The sequence below is a fragment of the Helicoverpa armigera genome, chromosome 3, assembly GCF_030705265.1.
Source record: "Helicoverpa armigera isolate CAAS_96S chromosome 3, ASM3070526v1, whole genome shotgun sequence".
Lineage (NCBI taxonomy): Eukaryota > Metazoa > Arthropoda > Insecta > Lepidoptera > Noctuidae > Helicoverpa > Helicoverpa armigera.
Genome location: NC_087122.1, coordinates 9,828,341 through 9,856,011, shown reverse-complemented (window position 1 = coordinate 9,856,011; position 27,671 = coordinate 9,828,341). Strand labels below are relative to the sequence as shown.

Genomic DNA, 27,671 nt, shown 5'->3' with positions numbered 1-27,671 from the left:
CGGCTTCGGTCCCAAGACGGCAACATAATCGCTCGAATCATGATGGCGGCTCAACAAACATTCAGTGTACGCATTCGAAGCTCGAATCAGTATTGCCCGAGCCGTGCCGCTGTCAACACGCGAACGCGACGTCATTTTTGTTATGAAACTCGGTATCGTTCCGTGTTTCGTACGGTAAAGTGATAGATAGAAGTGACGAATTCTGGTGTACAAGTGTGTGGTTATGTGGCGGCGAGTGATATGACAGCGTGCGCCGCCAGACGGACCCCGGCCGTCTTCATGAGGATACTGGTGACAAGCCTGGCCCCGAGATCATGGTGGCTCCCGATTCCGAGGCTCCTGCGAATCCTCGGATAGCGGCCGCCGCGCACGAGAGCCCCTCCGCCGCCGAGGCGCGCCACAGCGCCGACCTGTACATCCGTACCAGCTGGGTGGACGCTGCCTTAGCGCTCTCCGAACTTGAAAAGGTGCAGTGTTCACTACATACACAACAGTTCAGTGTTGAGTTTCAATTGTCATATTGCACGTGTGATTGTTTTTCTGCGAATGCCAATCGCGTTAAGGAACGCGGCAGCGCAAAGCGGTGGCGCCGACTAGCGGTAACTGTGCGTACTATCAAGGCCGCGCGTATTTTGTAATGAAAACATCTAGGCTACCTACTTATTAAGAAGACGACATTATCAAACTTATAGTGTGGCGTGTATCATTAAGTTTAATAACTAATAACTCAAGTGCTGAGCAAAGTAACAACAATAATAACAACAAGTGGCTATCCCAACTTGGTTACTTCTCCTCTCGAGGAATTAGAATAAATAGGCTAAATTATGGTCATTAGACAGTCTTCTGTTCCATAAAAAAATAACATAAGACATAGGTATATTAACGCCTCCTGCGATCCTCTAAGCTCTAAACAAATAGAATTAAAGACTAAAGTTTTTATAGAAATCCTTGCAATTGTGGAGGTGTAGGCACGTCGTGTAACATACCACAGTGGCAGACGGGTTCGGGGAAGGTAGCGCTTTCCTAGAAGGCCGCACGCACGCCCCGCGGTGGTCCGCACCCCTGCCAGCGACATTCGCGAAACTTCCACTCTGAAATGTCTCTAGAGAATATCTACAGAACACAGAACACTACAGTCCCTCTTAGCTCAAGTATCTGCAGATTTTATATATTTTTCCTTCAGTGAAACAATTTTCAAGACGCCTTTTTTTCACAAATACGGTCTAAAATATTAAAAACGTTTCCCAAAATCATTACCAATAGTTAAATTTTCGTAGCTACATCCATAGTAAACATTTAAAGAAAACATAAAAACAGCTGTACACTGTGGTAAGGTTAATGTATCGTACCTTTAGTGGATATGTAGTTACTTATAATGTAGGAACTTGGTCGGTCGTATGCAAGATGAAGCAATTAAGGCGCAGTGGGAGCAAGGCGCGCGGGGGGCTGCGCACGCGCAGAGCATCGGCGCCGATAGAGACATCAACGCGGCCCGCACCCGCGCACACTAACCTAACATATACAGCCTTATTATTTTTCAATACCATGTTTGTTTTGGAATGGATTAATCAAACGTTCGGTCAAACGAATAATCGGAAATTATATGAAGTAATTAATTAGGTTTCCTTTTCATCAATATTGATATGAAGCCTTAATGGACTAAATCAATCGTAACATTTACACAATTGTGATTAGAATATCATCAACCTAATTTAATTTCCAATATTTGAATCTAAATAGATATTAAAACTCCTCTCAAGTTATGAACAAACATTTAAATTACATAACTGCTTCCTCAATATAAAAATAAAAGAATGCTATTCTACGAAGTTTTATGTCTGACAAGACCGCACAGAGCTCGCCTCGTGGAATTGAGACATCTTGTGGTTTCCGATCTTATATCTCTTTCCTTCGTAGCAAAGGGGCAGTTTCTTTCCCTTTCTTTAAGGTTTACATTCCATCTCTTTTCCACTAGTTTTTCCCACATATCGTCTGTCTTCGTCCAAACATTGCGTTCACAGGCGGTCGGCAGCTGCGTTGGAGACCTATAAATGATTGTACATCCACAATTTTTAAAGGTGCGTCTTTCGGGACGACCTGCTCATTATGTATTGGTCCAAACATGGTTTTTAAGGCAGTCTTAAATCTTGCCAATGTAGCTTTTTGTGCAGACGATTTGGTGGAACCTTATAAGGATGTCTAATTTCGAGTGGATGGGAAGAATTGTTTGCTAGACTATGAAATGCATGTGGTGGCAGCAATCTTGATATCAGATTACGGTATGCATTATGCGGGGCGCCACAACACGTGGCTTACACACATCATTGCACTCTGCAATTTTCCCCATCACTGACCGTTGCCTCCGTCTCAGTAGCTTTACAACACCAGGTGTTTTTCCCCTTGTTTTAGCAGCCAGTCAAGTGTAAATGGAACTTTCTGGTTCCGCATCGATGTCAGATGTAGGGAAAGTATTTTATGACCAGATTTGAAAATCAGTACTTATTCCTGAAGATCTCCGCATATGGCTCGCAAAAACTTATATCTTCCATACTATGGAATGCGTTGATTCCCTGTCCCCAAAAGAATTTGGAAGTTCTTCCCAATCGACAAGCGGATCATCAAAAGAATCTTACAAACTTCTTCGATTAACGAATTTGATTAACACCGCATATCTGGAATGGCTCCAGAATTCCGACAGATGCGCCCAGATATTTTCTATCTTCCGATCTTAACTATTAACCTAGTGCTTTACCGATGTTATCGCTATCACATGGCCGCTGGAACCGGTTACGTGGTCCACCTAACTTGGCAACTTTCTCGATGTTATTGAATGCTTTCCGCTCAGGATTGACATTGAACAAATCTCTCCACTATTGATTTGCAAATACTAACTTACATGGTTATAGTAACTTGTCAAGCGATAGTCCATGTTTCTCAATCGAGGGCAACTTATATTGCGATACAACTTTGACTCGATTTCAAAACGTCTTTCTAATATAACTTAAACGTTATGGGAAATTAAAGAATCTAAAATATTATGGATTAGGGACCAGTTATTTGAACAGTTTCGTCGTTGCTATAATATGCAGATGATCATAGTACAGGAAATAAGAGACGTTGTCTCAGAAGGATTGTGTAATTCACAGCTGGTGCTCTGATTTATCATATCAATTGTATGTTAGAGAGAAAATTCTATTAAGTAGGTACAGTAACTTATGTGATTTTAACTAGCAGTTGATTTCATGAGTTTGATTTGACCCTCGAATGTTCTTTGGTCCAGTCACCATTATGTGGGACTATGTAATACAATGCTATCCCAAAAAATCTCAAACATTTCTTGTTTGTTTCGGTCTTTCATAAAATTCTCGCACATTATGAATATTTAGTACTACGTGATATGTGGACGATAACACAAAAGCAGTTTTCCTAGTACTGAAGAATGAGGCTCTTTGATGTCTCCTAGTCTGATATGTGCGTAGAATTACGTAAAGAATTTAAGAATGTCATTGACATTCAGTGGCATTGGCAAGTGCGCGCCGCCGGTGGCCGGCTGGACAATTGGCCAAACGTGATGTCCTTGACGAGGGCCATTCGAATCTTTAATCATACATGCACACTATACAATGTAGCCTGGAAGCGATAAAACATGTCATAAAATTTCTTTTTATCTTATAAATGGCTTTGTTTTTCTCTCGCCTCTTTTATTCACACACACGAATCATATGATTTCCGTGAGTACGAAAGCGCAAAACACATTAATGATAGAAGCAGTCATTATTATGTTAATTAAGGTTTCCTATTATGGGCAATATTTTAGCACGACTTACAGTTAGCTGGATTGCTTAACTCATTAAAGAACTGTTTTAGACAACGTTAAGTAACTTCGAGTCTATCAGAATCTCTTAAAAGGAATGAGCGAACTTTCTAGAGAAAAGTTTAAGTAGGTACTGTTCTTAACCTTTTGTTTTACATCGCCGTAAGTTTATTATTGTGAAATCTAAAAAGGCGTTTATTGTTGATGGAAAGTTTGAAACACAGGCTCGTGTATTGTAATGGGATGATGGGCGACACCCACGGGCCATTATATGCAGATGTAGGGAGCCGCGTGATGGGTGCACGTCGATGCCGCACAGGATGTCGGGATCCCGCCAATCACAGCACTCACTCTGCTCGTGTTCACTCTCAGCTCGCTCGATTGATAACTCCGACATGACAGATTTGAATGATGCATCGCCCGCACTCGCTGGGATATGGCGCACATTCCTCACGTGTTTTTAGATGCAATTTCAACCATAACAATATGAACAATATTCCTCAAGCATCTAAAAGGCAAAGTTGCTCTTCAAGTTTTGTTTGAAAGATTAACTTTGATTTATATTTGGAACTTAAGACCATAGTTTATTGCGTAATTCATTCAAGATTAATATTAATATTTCGTAGCAGTTTGAACATTTAATTACCAAACGAAAACTCACTCGTGTGTGGGCCACCAGATAAATTTGACAATAACTGAATATCACTATTTTGAGACACTTTATGGAGTAATTAAATTGAGACAATTATTACACCGCGTTTGACCTCAGATAAGAAACAAAGTCAGCCGGCGAGTACTTGCATATTATCGTACGGCCTATCGCTCGGTATTCATCACTAAAATTATCTCAGAACAGTTTCCTGTAGTATGATAAAGAGTTGTTTATGTAAGAGTTTATTAATAAATAGCAAATTATACAGAAATCGTATAGCCGTATCAAGTAGTGACAAAGCGTCGGGTAGTGTAGCCTTCACAGCGATCTGATTTGATGCTCGCTGGGAGCCGAGATCGTGAGAACGTGCTACTAGTGGGCCAAACTCTTATCTGCAGGAAGCGCGGTCGCCGGCGCCGGCGCATCGCGGATTACACATTGTAAATAATCCCGTAGTACTTGCGTCAGCAGTTTACGTGTGCGACCATAGCATGGTTTCTCGTTGCTGTTTGAATGAGACAGGTACAATTGCACTCGGAGCTGTTACCTCGGTGCATGTTATGCATATGTGTACCAAATTTGGTGCATGAATGAAGCAGTGTTGGGTGGTGGTGGTGTTGCGGCGTGGTAGCGTGTTGCGTACGCTCCACGTGGGTCGCGGGCGGCGGGGCGCGGGGCGCGGGGCGCGGGCGGCGCGGGCGCATTCCGGCCGTGACGTCACGCCCACCCAGCGCGCCCGACATTCACCTCGCCCGTTCGCCCGCACCGTGCCCGGACCGTTCTACGACTCTCCACTGTATCTGCCATTATTGCTGCTACGATTTATTTATTTACGCTCGGAAGCTAAACAACACGATTCGGTGGGAAATATCGGGCAGTTCAGCGAACTCACCGACTGCAGTAAATCAGGATGATTGAGCATTAAGCGCCTGCAACTTGCTGAAATCACTAATGATGTTTTGATTGCTGCAATATTTAATGATGTTACGGTTCCGGTATCCGGTGCTTATACGATTTGTAGCGTGTTTAGGTAAAATAATGAAGATTTTTTCTTAATCTTATAGGTATAGTCTTTATAAAATATATGGGTTTATGCTGGCCTGTAGGTATGTTAAATGATTGTTTTGGTTAATAACCTTACCCTTTGTCGAGACACAGAGGAAATTAATATCATATTAAGAAAGTAGGTAAATTAAATATGAAACTGCTAATTATTTCTACATTACCGTTCGACGTCTTATCGAAATGGCCATTACTAAAGGGCAAACGTACCCTTGATCGCTTAATCGCTGCGTTCAACACGAGACGTCGATTGAGTTATTATTATGCAATTAGTAAGCGCTTCACGAGATTCGGAGTGTGTCGGACGATGTGGTGCGGGCGAGCGGCGCCACTGCCGCCCGACTGCCGCCCAGCCCACTCTCATTAATCACAATCAACTCAGAAATTATTTCGACGTTTAAAGAGTTCAATGTTATTATATCTACCGCCAAAGCGATCTCATAATCTGTGTGCTTATTGATATAACATCGGAACATTCATAAACCGACATGTTTGGCCGGTGACACAGCATTTATGGCTGCTACTGTTCTGTCGATCCTGACTACTGCCTCTGATTCTTATTTAACAAAAAACACAGATGATTAATATTAGATCAGAATGGTGTATTGACATTTGTTTGTTGTTCTGCAGGGCAACATCGAGGGCGGGCGCACGTCGCTGTGGATCCGCGCGTGGCTGCAGGAACAGTTGTTCATCCTCGGCTGCTTCCTACAAGGCGACGCAGGAAAAGTTCTTTTCGTGGCTATACTCGTGCTGTCTACATTCTGTGTCGGCTTGAAATCCGCGCAGATACACTCAAGGGTCGACCAACTCTGGGTTCAAGGTACGTTAAATTGTACTTTACAGTGTATCTCTGATCTTTATTGGTCGTGTACGTTGTAGGGGTGAGGCACATCACGATAGAGACATTGTGGCACATTGTGCATCTTGTGGAATACCAATGCAGGTGACAGGCGCGTCTGTGTTGCCGCTTCCGTCTGCGCGGACATGCGCGGCATGCTCGCCGCCACTACACAGCGCGCCGCGGTCCGTAAGCGCCCTTATACGCGCTCTAAACTTGAATTTAAATTCGTCAATCAACAATCTGAATGGGCATTTGCGTCCGGTACGCCACTCGATTTAGTCTAATTGTATTTCAATGTCTTCGCATTGTGTTTAGATGTAATGTTATTTACATATATTTTTGAATGGTAAACGTTTCCAATAAACTCATTAGAATGTTGTATTGTTCAATTGGCTTTGCCTCAATAACTCTTATACATATATGCAATAAGTAGCAGTGTGCGGTCAAATATTCATAATTCAATATTACTTTATTGTTTTTATTCGTATTCAGTTGTTTAGTTAACGTTTAACATTCTGCTACGGCGTAGCAAACAGACGATTGTGATTTTGAAATGTAAATATTGCCTTAATGGTTAAATGGTAAGGAGACATGTTCATTTGAAACAGGAAAAGATATAGGAAACCAATAAATAACAATTCGAACTTTTTCGCCTTGATGCCTGATTTAAATAAATAAATAAAAATAAATATCTTCCTAATAATACCATGTCGTAGCTATAAGGTGCAATATGCCGTTCTCTTAGACGAGACTGTATTTGAAGTTTAAATCCTGACAGATACTATCTTTTCATCGATCAACTCTCAAAAAACAATTAAAAAATAACCAAAACCTTTTACGACTACGAAAAATGTGATTGATGTGATTTATTCGTAGCAAAATCTCGTAGCGAACAATTGAAGGGCGACAATGAAAAGTAAATTGCACCAATTTGTGATTTCATATTCTTATCTGCCAGGGATATTGTCCTGTTACCTACTGTCCAAATCCCATTTCTTATTATCTCAAATAATGTTTGTGCAATTGGTAAATATTACCATTATCTTATCTACGTCGTAACGCAGCGTAGCGGCGTAGCCTTTTTTACGAGCTAAAGAACATTAGTTTCTTCAGTTATTTAATCAATCATTTCGACAATAAAATGTCCGAAAAAGAAAGAAATGGATAATAAACATTGTCGGCATCCACCGGTGACATTTCGCACTCCGTCCACGTACGATCGTTGCACGTACTTGCTTGATTTATATTCATTGCCGTGAATTATTAATTTACCTAACAATCTTTTATTGATGTGGGGACAGGCGTGTAGTTTATTCACTTTCCGGGTTGGATAGCTTCTTATTATAATACTAAATATTTCGAAGAAAATCCTAGCCACTTCTTTGAAAAAAATAGCTGCCTTCAACATACGGTTTAATTAAGAAATAAGCTTGTGGCATTCCGAACATTCAGTTCTAAAGTTTCTTCGTGAGAAATATCGTCCCTTATGACTTGTATAAAAGTTTTCAAAAGCGTTCAATTAAATGAAACAATAAACTAAACAGAATTAAGTCATATAGTCGTTCAATAGCAATTAATTGATCGTTTTATGGTTTTATCGCATTGCTGTAAAATATCGCGTCGCACTTCAACTTGTTTTTATTTACTTTTATTTGTCAGTTCTGATGTCTCCATGCTATTAAATTGTTAATCTTTTAGTAATGTTTGTATTTCTGTTTTATTGGAAGCCTTCATACGACTTTCACCGTATAAACTTGAATGAAGGAAATACATTAAGTTTTATTCCAAAGTTCCTTACAAAGTTACTCATCTTAAGCTGTTATTTACCTTCAAAGAATAGAAAGTAAAGAAGAATAGCCAATGTTTTAAACTTCATGTGCAAGATTTTAAATCCTCAAAGGTTTAAAATTTATGTTTTAAGATGCATACGTTTATTATGATCCCGGAACAGCGACAAGACGTGAGCTCCGCGCATGCGCGCCCGAACACCAAGTATCTCTTATGGACACATTCCACCATTAAACTTTACTATTTATTATCTACCAGCGTTTGCTTTCAACTTCTTTGATGTAAAGCTCGTTAATCCATTTAATTGATATGGCACGTACAGCGTCCTGCGCTGTCACCAGGATGTTATTATAAAGTCTCCTTATAATAACCCAGCAATGCGAATTATTTACTCAGCTCAAACAATTAATTCCGATGAAAGAAACGACGGTTCATAAGTGGTACTTCAATCATGATATCTGAAAGTGGTTAAATCAGAGACGATTTTATTGACACGAGGAAAAATGTTATTAATACAACGCGAATAAAATAAGAAATTAAGATAACAGTCGTAAAATGTTCCGTCTTTAGTAAGGAGTATAAACAGCTGACGTTTACGATTGCGAATGGGCGTAACAACCATGTTGATGATACACGAAACTGTAACAGTGATATAACAATACTGCATTGTGAAAACTTTGGAATAAGAGCGCTTTTTAAAACAATTAAAACTCTTGGAAGCGTCTTTCAAAACCAAAAAGGATGCATAGCAGTAAATAACTGAACTTTTTTTCTTCATTTCGACCCTTTACAACGTTGGGTGGTCTCAGGTTTATGAATGTAAGAAATGGTACACATTAATCGACTAGTTTATTTTTCGAAGAGTATTTTTTAATTGGTGTGTGACGTCACGAAATAGGTTGGAAGGAAGAGGCGCGAGTGCAACTTCCGTGATTGCAACATCCCGTGGAAGGTGTACTTGATCACGGAGATAAAGCTGTATCAAGTACTTATATCATATTTAGATAAAGTTCCCAGGCTTTGGCCAGTATTTTAGTGATTACGTACAACTATTGCAGTTAGGTTTAAATATTACCTAGTGATTATTAGTTATACGTAAATAAATCAGTTGTATTATGATGATAATTTTTTATAAATTGTTTATGTACTTTCCACAATTTTTTTCCCGAATGATAAGGCTCTAAAAGCTTTGCGTCCTCGCACAAAAATCAACAGGAAAGGTATTTTAAAAAAAACTCGCAAAAGGGCGGACGTACAAAAAGGAAGCGAACGATTTTATTGAAGCACCTGCTTCGACACCGGCACAACACCACCACACAGATAACGAAACTTTATTCGCGATGTTACCAAAGATTTAAAGCCTTGTACCCACTTCACGATGATTTTTATCAAATTTATAAATCTTAAGCCTTTTCTCTGAATAATGCGATTGAAATGTCAATTTATATTAAATCGTCGGCTACTGTCCAAACAATACAAACACATCGAAAGGTAACTGCCTCCCAGACGTTATCGCGGAACAAAGCCGGCACAGTTAAACAATGCCGAAGGTCCCGAGTCGCCTAACAACTTAATTAGGTGGCCCGCGGCCGCCCGTAAATATCCCTACGTAAAATTACGACCAATAAAACTAAAAAAATGTATAACATTTCTATTGACTCACAAAAAACGAGGGATCTGATTGTCCGGCCGCTTTTGTGTGAAGACGCCTCGCTGCGCGCCACGCTCGCCCATTGTACGCCGGCCCCTTCTAACCTGAGCCTGAACCTCTGTTCTATTGACCATGGGATGTGGTCGAGTTCTATGTAAACTGGTGTTTACTTGTGCAGCGTAGAGAATCATTATACTACCTATTATTTGCGGAACTTGAAAGGACTTACGGTACCTATTCTGCTTGCTAGACAATTGAAAAACAGTTTACCTGCTCCGTAATTAAATTGTGAACTGCAAAAAAGTATTGTCTTAGCTCTCTTTTATGAGAATTAAAATCACTAGAAATTATAATATTCTAAATGATACTACAAAAGCGTCTATTTGGGTATGAAAAGAACAAAAAAAATATTGTTAAGTTACAGTGCCACGTAAAACGTATTGTAACATATGGTAAACCACACTCGACCTACTAAGCTTAAGTAAACACTCAAGTGCATCCCATGCCAATAAACAGAGATAGTGGCATAAGGCTATATTCATGTATAGCCGGCTAAAGTAGGCTGTAAATGTTCGAGGGGCCTCGTAGATGCAGTTACGTAGTTAAGTCAGTGTGGTTCGAATGTCAAATGAGATGTGGCACACGTGTTATTTGTAACTGATACATAATACAGCGTGGTATAATCTGTCGGTTGATAACACGCGCGACCACGCCACCGCACCGCACCGCACTCGCTCGACCCTCGCTCGTACTCGCTATGGAACTTCTAAATACGACTAGTTTTTGTCCAAAAACCGGCCTCAAGCTCGATCGATTTAGCGACCATGACCGAAATGTTACAGATTTCTCTTGTACAAATCTTTCGTTTGATGTAACATAGAAGTCACTAGACATCTACATTCGTACGGGTAGAAAGCTTTGGAACCAGTTCTTCAGTATGGAAATGCTTGTGTGTCGCACTTGATGTGTCAATTAAAGGTTCGGAGAGCGTGCGCTAACAAAGTCGCGTCATGGCTGTGCGACCGCTCACGCCGGCCGCAAAGGACGCGGTTTGTTTATTCCGCCATCCATCTGTTGTCTACGCTCTGGCTAATTTGCATAGAGGGCCAGCGGGGGCGCGCGGGGCGGGGGCCGGACCACACGGGCTCGGCACGGCGGCGCGCGGGTGGCCACAACCACATGCGCGAGCGCACGTACCGCCGCACTCCCCTCGTCCTCGGAGCGTCCGCGACGTCATTCATTGCAATTGTCCGCGGTGCTCGTCCGCTACCACATCGAGTAGAAATGTTGTGATTATCGACGCACACGCATCCAGAATGCAATAAAAGGTTTGAGATTCACATTGATTATTGTCAGCGTACATTGACAGATTTAGTTACCATTCAAGCGGTCATTACGCATTGTGTTGTCAGATGAGCTGATTGTTATGTTATGCAATAAGTATGTACGCTGTGCGATAAGCGCAAGTGTAGCTAAACTGTATAAAGACACCGCCCCCGCTGCTGCTCGGCCGATAACGCGCGATACGCCGCGGTGAGTGTGAAAGCTGTACTCTGGCAGACAGACGCGATAACCCTGCGTGACCTTGCGATGTTTCCGTGCTCACTGCCCGCCCTATGGCGTTATTATATTTGTATCAGAAATCGTCTTTCTTCGAAAGTTTTTTATGATGTCCTGAATGAGGACTGGATTTAAATTCTGAGGAATCAGAAGTCAGGGGTTTGAAGTCTATATTCGACGATAGAAAGAAACAGCGGCTCGGTAGTTTCCACAGTCGTTCGAACTTCGACTTAGTTTTGCTACAATGTGAGCACTTGGCTATGAACATCGATACTGATACTTAATCCAGGCTGACGCGATCCAACATAAGCGTGGCATGCGGAGTCGTAAATCGCGCCCACGGCCCGGTAGGTGTTAAAATAGAGGCGCCCTGTGCGGCCCAGCGGCCCACCGGCCCACCGGCCCACCACGCCATCTCGACACCACGCTCGATTCCATTCCACTTGCTTTATGATAATCCCTAATATCCGGCACGAGTGCTATGTTTAGCCTGAATGATTACGAAACGAACGCCCGCGCCCTTCACTTGGAACGACAGTACGACACTTCCAATGTTGATTTTTCTACGTCGATAGTTTTAACTGACGCTTACATTTTATGTGGGTTTGTTGGCTAAGTTAAACTTACATGAGCTTATGAGCGAGGAAGGCTGGAATATTCCAGATTATTCCTAGCACGAGTAATATAGTTGTTGTTTTTATTTTGAGCCAACTGATTGATTTAGAGCCTGTTTTGCACTGTCCGGAATGCCGGAGAAATTCAGCTACGACGTTGTTTGCATTGAAATAATCTTCATGCTCATGTATACATTCAATGAATACTTTGGTTTAATATAAATAAAAATATAAAACTTTAAGCATCACCAATTGTACACATAAACACGCAACCATTAGCGTTGTGTCACGAACATAAAACATTTTCGAAATTCCTCTACCTGAACTCTGGAGAAGACATCACTTCACGCAGTTTATTTTTGAACAGAAAAAGTTTATTCTTTACTGTCCGTTCCTCTTGAAAGCCCAAAAGGGATCGTATTTATTAGTAGAATTGTAGTTTAAGTTTCTTTGTAACATCAGATTATGGTAAATATCTTCAAAGTCCCTCAAATCTGTATCTTTACGATCGTACATATTAGTGGTTCTTATGTAAAGCATTTCATAAACTTATCATTGGGTAGTACATGTTACCGATATTATAAAATACTTGCAGAATTCTTATTGATCTGAACGTACTTATGCTAACTGGTACAACCTCATAAATACAGGTAACACAGCACGACTTTGTTTTTATAAGATTTTTTGTTCATATTCATTTTGTAATTTTATGCTTATTAAGCTCATTTGCATACAAAGTGTTCTGCGAAATGCTGATGACATTAGCGTTAGTAGAATATCTGTAGCTGTGAACAAATGACTGGCGACTGTCAGGTGGTCGAACATTAACATTACTGCCATTGCGACACTAGCCGCGTAACCACGGCACTATTCCTAGCCTAGCTTAGTGTAGTATACTGATACTAAAGGGCTGTCTACATATTTAAAGCTAAGGCACTTAATGTAAAGTTTTTCAGAAACTTGTTGATTATTAGACCAAAGTAGTATTGTTTAAACTTAATTTACTATTGTTATCCACACTAACTCACAATTATGGCACTTATGAAAGTAGGTGTATAGGTGTTAATAGCTCAGTGCATATTAAAGGTAACAGGCGTGAAATTGTTACACTGACCCTACTATTAGCCGCTAGGAATAAGTCATTACGCTTGAGGAGTTGGGGCTATGCAAATAGCTTCGTTATTCATTTGCGTATTGCTAAGTCATTGTGTTGTGAACGCTTTCTATGCACTACATTCACCGGTCACGCTATAAATTAGCTACAAAAATAAAATAGCATTCCGAGCGAGGAGCGAGGGCGTTAACTGCCACTGTTTCAGTGTTCCACGGAACACATGTGAGAAATAGTTCCCAATGTGGGATCGACGGGATTGTTTCAAGTGCCCCTCGCTTACCAACTACTCTCGAATAGAAGTTGCCGTGGACGTGTTACAACTTTTGAACTTTTTTGTTCGAAGTTATATTGCAACTGAAAGTTGTTTACGATTTTGATCGTTCAAAGACACTGCACCACTTATATTTTTGGCTTTAATAACAATGTTCCGCGCCAAGTTGTGTAATTCCTGAACGCGGACACAAAGTGCGTGCACAAACATTCATTAGTATCCTGCTGTTTTCATTATTATTCTCAGATGAATTCTAAATTTATACTCTGTAGTACATAAATACACTTTTTATACCCAGTACCCACATAATATAGTGTGTCTTCGAAAGATAATTTAAGGTTAAGCGAAGCTGTCAAACCTTTTTTTATTCTAACACGTCGTGCACCTAATTCGGCACAAAAAATGTTACAAACCGGCTTATAAATCAGCGGGACGGGTGTTAATTGGAACGAATTCTCTCGCCGATTCGCTGACAACATGCGAAATGACTCCGGCTTTACATGCGACAATCACGAACCTATTTCAATTTAGAAATTATTGAGTCTTCGCATACAAACTCATCGTGATTAACTTAAACGTGAATTAACTTGGTTTATGTTGCACCCAAAAATAAATAAGATCACATCACGTCAAGAATGTAATAAATAGTCGTCGAAAGATTCAACATCTGTTTTAATTAAAATAAATTTTGACTATTTCTAATTAAGGGGTGTCAGGCGACGATGCTCACTGGTGACAGTTGGAGCACAGTGGCGTCGGGTAGGAGCGCAGTAAATCACTGGTCGTATGTGTTAAGTATCGCGTTGTCGCGCCGCCTGCCTTGACCCTCGGCACTAATGTGGCGTCTCCACAATGCTAACCTGCGTACAAGAGGGGTGCCGGCTATATTTGGATGTTTCACACATTAGCTTTAACTATCTTAGTGAGAAAAACTACCACTATTGTTTATAATAAAAAGTCATCTGATAGTTGCTATTATTCGGTTATTCCTTATGCGTTATCTTGTTTAGTTTTTTACTTTTATTTAGTCTGACACTGGAGTAAGATAAAAAGTTTTATAGCAAATGAACTAAAAATAAATGACAACAATATTTGTTATTCACACCAAAATACTCGGCAGGAATGTATATAAATGACCTTGTAGAAAATTATCGCTACAGGTTACCGACAGGGATATGAATACGTAAATTAAGAGGTCTCCGCTCGTAACGAGTGTCGCATTAAACATAAGATTTATTTTAATGAACATATGAGGCCAGCACGCGATAAAGAAAAATATACTTCAATGCAAGTTAATTGCCTTTCCATCGATACATAATAAGAGTTTTTGCTGGACTCGCAAATTGCGCGCTAATTTGATGTTGATGTTAATACTCTGTCGCTTTCCAGAGCGGATCAAACGATGACATGTTATACTTATAATAAGGTCTCGTTTCTTTACACATTTTGTAACATGCAACTTCTTTGTTGACAGAGGGTGGCAGATTAGAAGCCGAGCTAAAGTACACAGCGAAGGCATTGGGAGAAGCTGACTCCTCGACGCATCAGCTCATCATACAGACTGCGAAGGATCCTGACGTGTCACTGTTACACGCAGGAGCGCTGCTCGAACACCTAAAGGTAATCTTTCACTCCAAAATAAATACATACACTCTATGATCAAGTCCTGAGCAGATCTGTGCTTAGAATTATCGGAAATTTTAAGTTACCCTTAATATATCAGTTCTATAAATATATTTTTTTTCGTAGGTGGTCCACGCAGCAACCCGAGTCACAGTTCATATGTACGACATAGAGTGGAGGCTGAAAGACTTGTGCTACAGCCCCAGCATACCCGACTTCGAAGCTTACCACATCGAGAAGATCATCGACAACATCATTCCATGTGCGATCATTACGCCCCTCGATTGCTTCTGGGAAGGATCCAAGTTATTAGGACCTGATTACCCCATTTACGTCCCGTAAGTACCTCTACTTTTCAAAATAATAACTGTTTACTTATGATGTCTCTGAACATTAAAATGATTGTTAACTGTCTTTCACAGAGGTCTTCAACATAAATTAGTATGGACTCAATTACATCCCCAAGAGGTGTTAGAAGAAGTGCGGAAGCTGAGGTTTCAGTTTCCATTCAGCACGATGGAGGCGTACATGAAGAGAGCCGGCATCACCTCCGCCTACATGAAGAAGCCGTGCCTCGACCCCACCGATGCCCACTGTCCAGACACAGCCCCCAACAAGAAAACAGGCAATGTAAGTTTCGCTAATCCTCATACTTTATAGTTCCCAAAACTTCTGGCAGTTTAATCTCCTTTGTATAGTTGTTGTGTATGCGTCATTTGTTACGGATACGTGAGAGACACATTAGGGACCATTACGACAACTCCCGGTCCTTTTATGAAGACTTCAATTTACGACAGTTTTACTGGCACATAAATAAAGCGTGTAGGATCACGACAAATAAAATATCTTTATCGAGACGAACGCATAAACTTTAAATACTTTCCATAATAATAAAATATTTTTGGAAACGGTAATAAGGCAGGATGAAAGCGGTCGCCGCCGGGCAGATGGTGCGACTACCTGCCGGCGAGCTCCACCCTACGAGAAAGTTATGTTACCAACTACGTGATAACATCATCACCAAATATACGTTTCGCAACCGAACCTTCCCTTGCTGCTCATCAATTATACTGTTTCAATAAAAACGTGAATCAGAAGAAACATATCAATCGGCTCGTCCAATTGTTCTTTAAGTAAACACATTTTCTTTAACAAATAGTGCATTCGTGGTGGTACTCAATTGCATTGGTTTGGTTTTTGTGCGTTCGCTGAGTGTCTGTCGCCACCCACGTTCGGCGAAGGGTCGGGCGCAGATCGGGCGCGCATTGTTCGGTGCGCCCGCGCAGCCGGACCGCCGCATTATACGGGCGCATTGTACACGCTTCAATGGGCTTCGTTTGCCGCAGCTATCGCCCGTCACAATGACACTATTATATCAATAATGCTCATCATCCGATGGAGGCGAGCACTTCCACGGAAAACTCATAAATTTTAAAGTTTACTTTGTTTCTCATTGTCAACGTTAATGACATTCCGGGAATTTGTATAATTTGTTAACTGTACATCATTCTGTAGTATACAATAGATGTTGTTGTTTACAAATATTAGGTCTGAGTAAACATAATTTTACAACGTTGATAGAAAAAACAAATGTCTACAGCAGTGTGTTGTTTTGAAGGTTCCAGACGTAGCTGCGGAGCTGTCACATGGGTGCTACGGTTTCGCGGCAGCATACATGCAGTGGCCCGAACAGCTGATAGTGGGTGGAGCCACGAGGAACTCCACGTCAGCCCTGAGGAGTGCGAAGGCGCTGCAGACGGTGGTGCAGCTGATGGGCGAGCGCGAGATGTACGAGTACTGGGCAGACCACTACAAAGTGCACCATGTTGGATGGACGCAAGAGAAAGCCGCTGCAGTCTTAGATTCATGGCAAAGGAAGTTTGCTTCTGTGAGTATAAAACATGATTAAAATCACCATTTTCTAAATTAATTAATTTATAAATTAAGACATTTCAACCGAAAGTTGGTCTTAATTACTTTTGTGTCTTTTGATGTTACAAATACTGAAGATTATTGATTAATAATAGAGAATTATCCTAAAAATCTTATACTTATTTGGAATTGATTTCCAGGAGGTGCGAAAAATGACAACATCCGAGTCGGTGTCGCCATCATATAGTTTCTACCCATTCTCGACGTCAACACTTAACGACATTCTGGGCAAATTCTCTGAACTGTCGTTAAAGAACATCTTGTTGGGATACATGTTCATGGTAAAAATTTTCATTTTTTTCACTGGCTTGTTTATTTATTTTGTTTTGTTGGCGTTATTTTTATGTTTTTTTATTTGGTTTATTTCAGTTAGTTTATGTAGCCGTGACACTTATTCAGTGGCGCGACCCTGTTCGCTCGCAAACCGGCGTGGGTATAGCAGGAGTTCTGCTACTTTCCATCAGTGTAGCTGCTGGATTAGGCTTCTGTGCTTTGTTAGGTGATTATTTTTATTTTATTTTGGTTTACTTTTTCTTCACGCAAGCTTAGCAACAAACACTTTTTCTATGATTTAATGTCAAAATTTATTCTGGTCCTTTTTAAAAAATGTGGTCTTAACTTACCGTTACATTTCGTTCCCTAGGTATACCATTCAACGCATCAAGCACGCAGATAGTTCCATTCCTAGCTCTCGGATTAGGCGTGCAGGACATGTTCCTTCTCACTCACACGTACGTGGAGCAAGCGGGAGATGTGCCGCGCGAGGAGCGAACTGGCCTGGTGCTGAAGAAGAGCGGCCTCAGCGTACTGCTGGCTTCACTGTGCAACGTCGTCGCTTTCTTAGCAGCGGCTTTACTGCCAATACCTGCTCTGCGCGTATTTTGCCTACAGGTAAGATTCCATTCATATGTATTTTCCGTTTATCAATTTTTATTACAAGCTATCTATATGTCCTTAAAAGTCTTTGCCTTTTTATGTAAATTCCTGCAGATGATATATTTTTTGTCATCCTAGTCGTATATAAGAATGTTATGTTATGTTTATAAATTAAAATGTTTTATCCTTCCCAGGCTGCGATTCTCCTCCTCTTCAACTTGGGTTCAATCTTGCTTGTCTTCCCTGCAATGATCTCTCTGGATCTTCGGCGGAGGTCTGCAGCCAGAGCCGACCTGCTATGTTGCTTGACGCCAGAGAGTCCCATGCCTAAGAGAACTAAGAAGCTTGGGGACCGATCCCGGGGCAGGAGCGGAAAGACTGATAAGGTATGTGTACCTCTATACTCTGATTAATATTGCGAAGTTTTTGGAAACTTCAAAATAATTTCTGGAATTCACAAATGTGTTTTTAATTACAGACTAATTGGAAAGATACGACGCGACAACCATTAGATCCTGAAGATACGGGGGACCAGTCGCAGGTGACGTGCTGCCTAAGTCTGTCGCTCACCAAGTGGGCAAAGAACTATTATGCGCCGTTCATCATGCGACCTTCCGTTAAGGTATATTTGGCATAGTATATAACTTACCCCTTATATCATGAAAATATTGTTTGAAGTACATAATCATTGTATCACAGACCACAGTTCTAATGAAAACGTTATTTCCAGGTTACATCAATGTTAGCGTTGATCGCAGTTATTCTGGCGAGTGTTTGGGGAGCTACGAAAGTCAAAGACGGTCTAGATCTAACAGACATTGTGCCAGAGAACACGGATGAACACGAATTCCTATATCGACAAGAGAAATACTTCGGCTTCTACAGCATGTACGCAGTCACTCAAGGAGACTTCGAATATCCCACCAATCAGAAGTTGCTCTACGAATATCACGACCAGTTTGTTAGGATACCAAACATCATCAAGAACGATAATGGCGGACTTACAAAGTTTTGGTTAAGTTTGTTCCGAGACTGGCTTCTAGACTTGCAGGCAGCTTACGATAAGGATGTGGAGAATGGATGTATAACGCAAGAGTACTGGTTTAAGAACGCAAGCGATGAGGGCATATTGGCTTACAAACTTATGGTGCAGACGGGACACGTGGACAATCCCATTGACAAGTCACTAATTACCACCGACACCAAGAATGGTCACAGATTAGTTGATAAGGAGGGTATTATAAATCCGAAAGCGTTCTATAATTATCTATCAGCATGGGCTACGAACGATGCCCTGGCGTATGGGGCTTCACAAGGAAACTTAAAACCCCAACCAAAGAGATGGACGCATTCCGCAGGAGACGTGGAATTAAAGATCCCAAAATCCTCACCTCTGATCTACACACAACTGCCATTCTACTTATCAGGTTTAAGTGATACAGAAAACATAAAGACCCTAATAATGTCTGTCCGAGATCTTTGTTTGAAATTCGAGGCAAAGGGATTGTCTAATTTCCCATCTGGAATTCCTTTCCTATTTTGGGAGCAGTACTTGTATTTGAGGACATCGCTGCTCCTGGCCCTCGCCTGCGCTCTGGCTGCTGTTTTTGTGGTAAGTTTCCCTAACCAATTATAATTATTATAGACTTTAATTACATACAATATACTGCTTGTCCAAAACCTGAACACAAATAACGTTGGCTAACCGACATCATTTTTGCAGGCTGTAATGGTATTGCTGCTGAACTTCTGGGCAGCCGTGCTGGTAACATTGGCGTTGGCTACATTAGTGCTGCAGTTATTGGGCACCATGGCACTGCTAGGAGTCAAGTTATCAGCCGTGCCAGCTGTTCTACTAGTCCTTGCCATTGGCCGGGGCGTCCACTTTACTGTGCATTTATGTCTGGTGAGTTGACTGATAATACACCTACATATTTTTCAAAACATGATTATCATTGTCTGTCATTTGTTTTCTTCTTGTGAGCTTTTGTACTAATTTGTGTTTTGTTTTATCCAGGCTTTCGTAACATCGATTGGATGTAGGCGTCGGCGAGCGTGCCTGGCCCTGGAGTCGGTGTTGGCTCCGGTGGTACACGGCGCGCTGGCTGCCGCGTTGGCTGCATCAATGCTGGCTACCAGCGAGTTTGGCTTCGTTGCCAGACTGTTCTTGAGGCTACTGCTAGCTCTAGTTCTACTGGGATTAGTGGATGGACTGCTGTTCTTCCCAATTGTACTAGCTATTCTGGGACCGAACGCTGAGGTTGGTTTTTAAAGCAGCCTTAATTATTAATTAAGGCTGCTTTAAAAAAATATTAGAGATTCGTTCGCTCGACTCGTTCGTGTGTGCATTACTACTTACGCTCTCCGTCTTTAAAATTCATAGAAGAAGTCTATAGTGTACTTATATGGACAAAAGTTACATAAGTTTAAAGCTCGATCAAAGTTCTGTGCTCTGTGATATTGTTCAATTAAATCGAAAGCGGATTACGAAGATATCGCTGTTTTTAGTGATACCGAAATCTAATAAACAGTGATCAGCTGCTTGTGACAGGTGAGTCATCGCGCGCGCCGTCCAGTCTACCGGTCACACTATCGCTGTCGCCGCCGCTTCCATACGTACGGCCTATTGCTGCGCTGCTTGCTCATATATCACGCACCGCCACTCACTCGGCGCATGTACTCGCCGTGCCGCTTGCTAGCTGAGTCACTGCCTTTGTTCACGAACGCTAACGTTGTTTTGCGATAATTCAAAATGAATATGATTTGTGATGTTTGTAGTGAAGATATATCTTCGAACAGATCAATTAAATGTAAACGGTGTGAGAAAAACTATCACCCGGTCTGCGTATATGTAACACCAGACTCCGCTAAATCAAATGAAAACTGGGTTTGTCCTTCTTGTTGGGCTAAAACACCACTCCATAACACCAACACACCTGTCTGCCCATCTTTTACACCAGCAGCGATTGACGTTACGCATGTAAATACCCAATCTCGCGCTTACAAACGCATGGCGAGTGATTCACCAGGCCGTGATAACCTGGAAGACTCACTCTCAATTGCCTTAGAGATACGTTGTCTTCGGAACGAAGTTAATGCGTTAAGGACTGAGGTCCGTGAGTTCCGCGAGGAGTTGATGGGCAGAGTCGACGCACTGGAAGTCCGAGTTACTACGGTGGAGGAAAAAATCGAGCAAACGGTCTCTCCTCGTCTTGCAGAGTTAGAAACGACTGTTGGTGAACTTAAGCTGCAGCTCAATGAGCGTGAGCAGGAGTCGCTACTCAATGACGTGCAAGTTTCCGGTGTGCCGGAGACTAAGGGGGAGAACACAACCCAGCTACTGAACGTCCTGGCCATTAAATTAGGCGTGTCGCTTGATGAGCGTGACGTGGTATTTGTAAGGCGCGTGGGTAATGTGCTGCGAGACCGCGTCGAGGGAGAGGATGCTTCTCGCCATCGCATTATTGTTGCCAGGTTGGCAAGGCGCACTACTCGTGACAGTATCCTGAACGCCGCGCGTGTTCGTCGGAATCTATGCACTGCTGACATTGAGTTGCCGGGGCATCACAACGGATCTATGTGAACGAGCGCCTGACAAAATCTAACAGGCAATTGTTCTACATGACACGTCAGGCTGCGACTCGTTGCGGATGGAAATATTCGTGGACAAGAGATGGGCGTATACTTGCTCGCAAGGAAGAGGGCAAATCGGTGGTGCAAGTTAGAATGCAATCCGACATTGAACGTTTTTTCCCCGTCAAATAAGTTGGCTATCATCTTCTAACATAATTACCGGAATTTATAGTTATATGGTACTTCTCGAATATTGTCAGTGTATTAGAATTATAACTTTGTTTAAATGCTTTGCAATATGTTTCGTGAATTTTGCTACTTTTAGGTTTTTAAATGATATTTTTATGATATTGTATGTGCACAAAATAACTTATTTTTGTATTTGCCTAGTGTGTACACGCATATTTGCTTATAGGTACTGTTGCATTGTTATGTTTGCTGTTGCTGTCGGTTCTAACTATTGTGTATTTCCATTACTGTATGTAGCCCACGGTGTTGATCGCTTTCTTTGTTCTGATTTAATTTATAATATATTTATGTTAAGAGTTACACGTCACAAAATCTGTATATATTTATATAACACATTTACAGTCTTAAGGGCAAAAATAAAATGACAATAAAATTACTCAAAGTTGGGCTTTGGAATGCTGGCTCCTTGGGAACTAAACACGATGAGCTTACGGTGGCTGTGCTACAGCGCGATGTAGACATCATGGCCATTAATGAGACCTGGTTGCGGGTCGGTGAAGAGGGGCGTGCACCCGTGATTCCTGGATATAGACTACGCCATATACCACGACCATTGTCGGTAAGGGGGGGCAGGGGTGGAGGCGTTGGTTTCTATATCAAACGCGGTCTCACTGTGCGTAGACATACGCATCCTACTGATCCATTATATGCCTCTGTGGAACAAATGTGGCTCACGCTCAGCGTTTGTGGGGCTAAACTCGCAATAGGCACAGCATACCGCCCGCCTTGGCAGGATGTTGATTTATTTTTGGATGCCATATCTTGCTCATTAAATAGTGTAACTCAGTGTGACTTTATAATATTGATGGGCGATTTTAATATTAACTTGACAAATGACTCTGACCCAAAAACAGGCAAGTTACAGTCCTTTCTAGATTGTATGAACCTAAAACAATTAGTGACTACACCGACACATACCACGGTACATGGAGACACACTGATTGATGTTATTTGCACAAATGTTAAGGCCCGCTCTGTGGCTGTGGAAGCTATACCTGATTTGGGTGCGCACGCACTCGTGACGTGTGAGATGAATTTCAAAAGACCAAAAATACTTCCTAAGACAATCTGTTATAGACCTTTAAATCAAGTTTCAAAGGAAGAAATTGAACAAGACTTGAATCTTTTCAACTGGCAGGCTATAACTGAATTACGTGACGTTAATGAAATGGTTAATACGTTTAATTCATTTCTAGTTGCGTTATTTGATGTTCACGCACCAAAGAAAACATGTACTATAAGAGAGCGTTCTTATCCTTGGATAACTGACACCATTAAATTAATGATTCGCTTGAGGAACGAGGCTAATGACGAATACCGGGAATATAAAACTGAAGGCAAGAAAGCTTGCTACAGTGAGCTTAAGTCTCTGGTTAATGTGTCATTATATCGGGAGAAATCTGCTTATTTCACGCACAATATCAACCATCAGGCACGGGACCCCAAATTGCTATGGAAAAACTTAAAGAATACTTTGCTTCCACCTAAAAATGACATTGAATTACCGTTGCATCTTAATAATCCAGATGCTATATGTGACCACTTTTTAAATGTGCCAGGTAATGATGAAGTCAGTCTTTCTGAACTGACCTATTTCGAATTTTCGCGACACAACTCCTCAAGTTTTACTTTAAAACCTACAACGCAGTCAAATATCGCGAGAATTCTGAATAGTGTTAAGTCTAACGCAGAGGGATGTGATAATATTAATATAAACATGGTAATTTTGACATTGCCTGCAACATTAGAATGTATAACATCTATAATTAATAGATCTATTGAAATAGCAACTTTTCCCGAGGTGTGGAAATTGGCAAAAATTCGTCCACTACCTAAAATACCTAATGCCGCAGATATTAAGGATCTACGACCGATTAGCATTTTGCCTGTGCTCTCCAAGGTTATGGAAAAGTGGTTTCTTCGCAACTGGTTGATTACCTAGAGAAAAATAATATCCTGCCCGATATGCAATCCGGATTTAGGAAAGCCCGTAGCACTACCACTGCGCTTCTGGATGTAACAGATAATATTCTATCAGCACAAGACAACGGGATGTGCACACTGTTGGTTTTGTTGGACTTTTCCCGTGCTTTTGACTGTATTAATATTCCTCTTTACTATCTAAAATGACTTTTATGGCTTTGACGTGGACACAGTAAAATGGTTCGATAGCTACCTTAACAGACGCACTCAGTTCGTAGAAATACGACATACAGACGGTTCCATAGATGTTTCTTCTTATCGTTCGGTTAGTAGAGGCGTGCCGCAAGGTTCCGTACTCGGACCTATATTATTTAATTTGTATTGCGCTGACATAACGACGAATATAAAAAAATGTAGTTACCACATTTACGCGGATGATACTCAAATTTACATCTCCTTTAAACCCCATGAGTACGAAAGAGCACTGAAAGACCTGCATGATGACCTGGAGCGAATTGTAAATTGGTCCAAGCGCAATTCCTTGGTCTTAAACCCACAAAAAACTAAGTACATGCTTTTTGGTACTAATACCCAGCTAAGCGCAATTAACGCCGCCACTTTCTGCATAAGAGTAATGGGAGAACCTATAGATCGTGTTTATGAGGCACGTAATCTGGGTCTGATTATGGACGCGGACCTTCGTTTTGAGAAACATGTCACTGAGGCAATCCAAAATTGTTTCTACAGGCTAAAAGTGATTTACAAAGCGCGTCCCTATCTGTCTGAAGATTTGCGTATTTTACTTGTTGAGTCTTTGATTTTATCTAAGCTCAATTATGTTGATTCTGTGTATGGCCCGCGCTTACTATCCAAAACGGAACGTATGATACAGAGACTTCAAAATGCATGTGCGCGATTTTGTTTCAACATACCATTTAGAAGTCACGTTACTCCATTTTTTAATAAACGCAACTTGTTAAAAATGAATGCACGACGAAAACTGCACTTAGCCAGCTTAATGTTTAGTGTCATACATTCACGCACACCCCTATATCTGTATGATAAGCTTGAATGGACACATGGTTACACTGGCAGAGTACGAAGGAATTGTGTTCCACAACTTTCTATCCCGAGACACAGGACCGCAGCATTCAGGGGGAGTTTTCGCTATGCAGCAACAAAGTGTTGGAATAATATTCCACCCCCCATTAAAAAAGCAAAAAGCAGTGTGACTTTTAAGGTGAAATTAAAAGAATTTCTACTACTGCATCAAAAACGATATGAAAATGTCTGTATAACCTCTTCTCCCATATAACCTTTACAGGCTTCGTATGGCTGCTGTTTGTTGTGGCTTATATTGTCTTATTTTTGTCCTTTCTGCACGTGTAAAACTATAAAACACTAGGTACACTCACACTCACTGACACACACACTAATCATTATATAATAATATCTATGATATGTATTTACTAACTATTATTAATCTTGGAATAAGGAGTGAATTTTAAGACGGTATCGGTAGCAGTAGATTTTAATAATTTCGAGCGTACGACACTCGTGGGTTGCAGCTGAAAACCAGCGTCGGGTGGCCAGTACTGTTGTACAGTGTGGTCACTTGACAATATGCTGAGCTGTGACCTTGTTGGCACAATTTTTATTATTATATTTTTAAATGTTGAGCCTATTTTATTATTATTTTTTATTTATTTTTTATCTGAATTGTTTTCGGTGATACTTTTATTTTACTGTTAATTTATGTTATATACTGTGTATGTATTGTGCCAATAAAAATATTTTTCTTTCTTTCTTTCTTTCTTTTTCTTTCTAATTTGATAACTAATTTCACTCGTTGAACATCTTAGTGTTAAAGAATTAATGACAATTCTGACCAATGATATTTTTGTAACTAGGTTCGTCCACTAGAACATCCTGAAAGACTGTCGACGCCATCACCTAAGAGTTCACCAATACATCCAAGGAAGTCTAGCTCAAGTTCAGGCGGGAGCGACAAGGGTGGACGTGGTGGCAAGTCAGCCCCGCGGCCCTCTGCCCCCTCACTTACGACCATCACGGAGGAGCCCCCCAGCTGGCACTCCTCTGCGCCCTCCGTGCAGTCTTCCATGCAGTCCATTGTTGTACAGCCTGAGGTGGTCGTCGAGACTACTACGTATAACGGCAGCGACTCCGCATCTGGACGATCGACCCCCACTTCGAAGACACCTCATCCAGGCGCTATTACTACTAAGGTTGGTGTTGGTTACTTTAGTGACATTGAAATTAAATATGAATCCAAAATTAGTTTAATATTTTATTATAATGATTATTTGATGTCTAATCGTATAACTTCTTTACAGGTAACGGCCACAGCTAATATAAAAGTTGAAGTAGTGACACCAAGCGACAGGAAATCAAGGCGATCCTACCACTACTATGATCGACGTAGGGATCGCGATGACGATAGGGAGAGAGACCGGGACCGAGACAGAGATCGGGAACGAGACAGAGACCGACATAGGGACCGAGACCGAGATAGAGATAGAGAAAGGGACAGGTCCAGGGAACGGGATCGTAGAGACCGGTTTAGAGATGAAAGGGACCATCACGCCTCACCTAGAGAAAACGGCCGAGACTCCGGCCATGAAAGCGACTCCTCACGACATTGAAGACGCAGAGACTGTTCCAAACTGTGTGTCACTTGATAAACGATCCACACCGTGTCAACACGCTGTGACGACTAGTTATACTTGCATGAATGCAACTAAATATACTGTATGTAATGATCTGATCAATGAATCTGACATCTTTACCTAAAGTTACGGAGTTATGTCTTATAAGCTGAGCAATCGTTCGTTAAACATGTGTTAAGGTTGGCAATGCCGCTTATAATCAGTAATTATGAGAATAGTAATTTTAAGTTTACTCTTCATATGGATGTAGTGGAGGCTATATTGTAATTCGGTGCATGATGGAAGTGCTTGTATCTAACGAGAACATAACTGTTAGTACATACAGGATGGTACTGAAATCATTCCATAGCGGGCACTAGTTGGCACTTCTATCTCGCGGTTCAGTATAGATGTGTTCCAGTGTCAAAGCTAGTGAATTCTTTACTGTATAAACCAAATATCATTTGTAGACGATATCTATACATTTGTTTGTGTGTTCCTATTTTAAAGACATTTCCATTTGTCTCCAAACTCTTTGTTACATTTATACTTCTAAAGACTGTGGTCAAATATTATTAATTTATAATATTATTTATTTGTATGTCTATAATTATTCTGTCACCAGGAAAATCTGTGGAAATCTCAGATTAATTGTACAAATTATTTAGGTAGTTATAACTGTAGGTTAGACGGCTATTTATGAGATTACTTAGTTATGTTTTATACCTAACTGTATTGTTGTGATCTTTAGGTAAACTTAGTAATTGTGAAGACTGCATTTAAAGATCAAAGCACAGTATTGTGTGTATGCGTGGCGATTGTCGCGTCGCCGACAGGAATACTGACCTCACGTTGTTACGTGTTACGTTGTAACGTTTTGTGCAAAGTACTTAGTAGCATATATTAATTTATACGTACCTATATAACTTAATGATATTGTGTAAATATAGCTGTAGTGGTAGCTAACTATGTGCGTAGGCAGCGCCCCCGTGCGGCAGCTGGCTACATTTGTATCATTTATTTTTATACAATTTTAACTGACATATTGTCGAAAAACTGTAGGTGGTAACTAAAAGGGAAGCGTTTATTAACTTTTGTAGGATTTTTTAAAAATTAACAAATGATAAAATATAATTTTTTGACAGTGTTCTTTAATGAGTATCAAGTAGCATTTATATACAACGAGTATTTGAATTTTATATTGATATTTTTGAACAAAAGTCTACATAGATGGGTCTTATGAAAATGAAGACATGTTTGTTACAGAAACAAGTACATTATAACTAAGTTATAAATATTGAAACAAGAAAAAAATTATATGTAATTGAAATCATAGAAAGTTATAATTTGTCAACAAAATTAAATTAATTATGCCGTAATATTTGTGACAAGAAATGTTTTTGTTAACACAAAAGTTAATGTCGACTGTATTGAGAAAATAAAATACTTTTAAACAACA

The 27,671-nt window shown here is 40.8% G+C and overlaps 1 protein-coding gene across 1 annotated transcript; it reads left to right on the top strand.

Annotated features, from left to right (window-relative positions):
* LOC110377759 (protein patched) lies at positions 1–27,671 on the top strand. Its single transcript, XM_021336763.3, has 16 exons — positions 1–467; positions 6,159–6,351; positions 14,845–14,990; positions 15,120–15,331; positions 15,416–15,623; positions 16,612–16,881; positions 17,066–17,206; positions 17,295–17,424; positions 17,569–17,816; positions 17,996–18,187; positions 18,280–18,423; positions 18,532–19,413; positions 19,525–19,707; positions 19,819–20,061; positions 25,457–25,792; positions 25,901–27,671. Exons 1-16 carry the CDS (start codon positions 315–317, stop codon positions 26,207–26,209), a joined length of 3,990 nt encoding a protein of 1,329 aa, XP_021192438.3. The 5' UTR covers positions 1–314; the 3' UTR covers positions 26,210–27,671.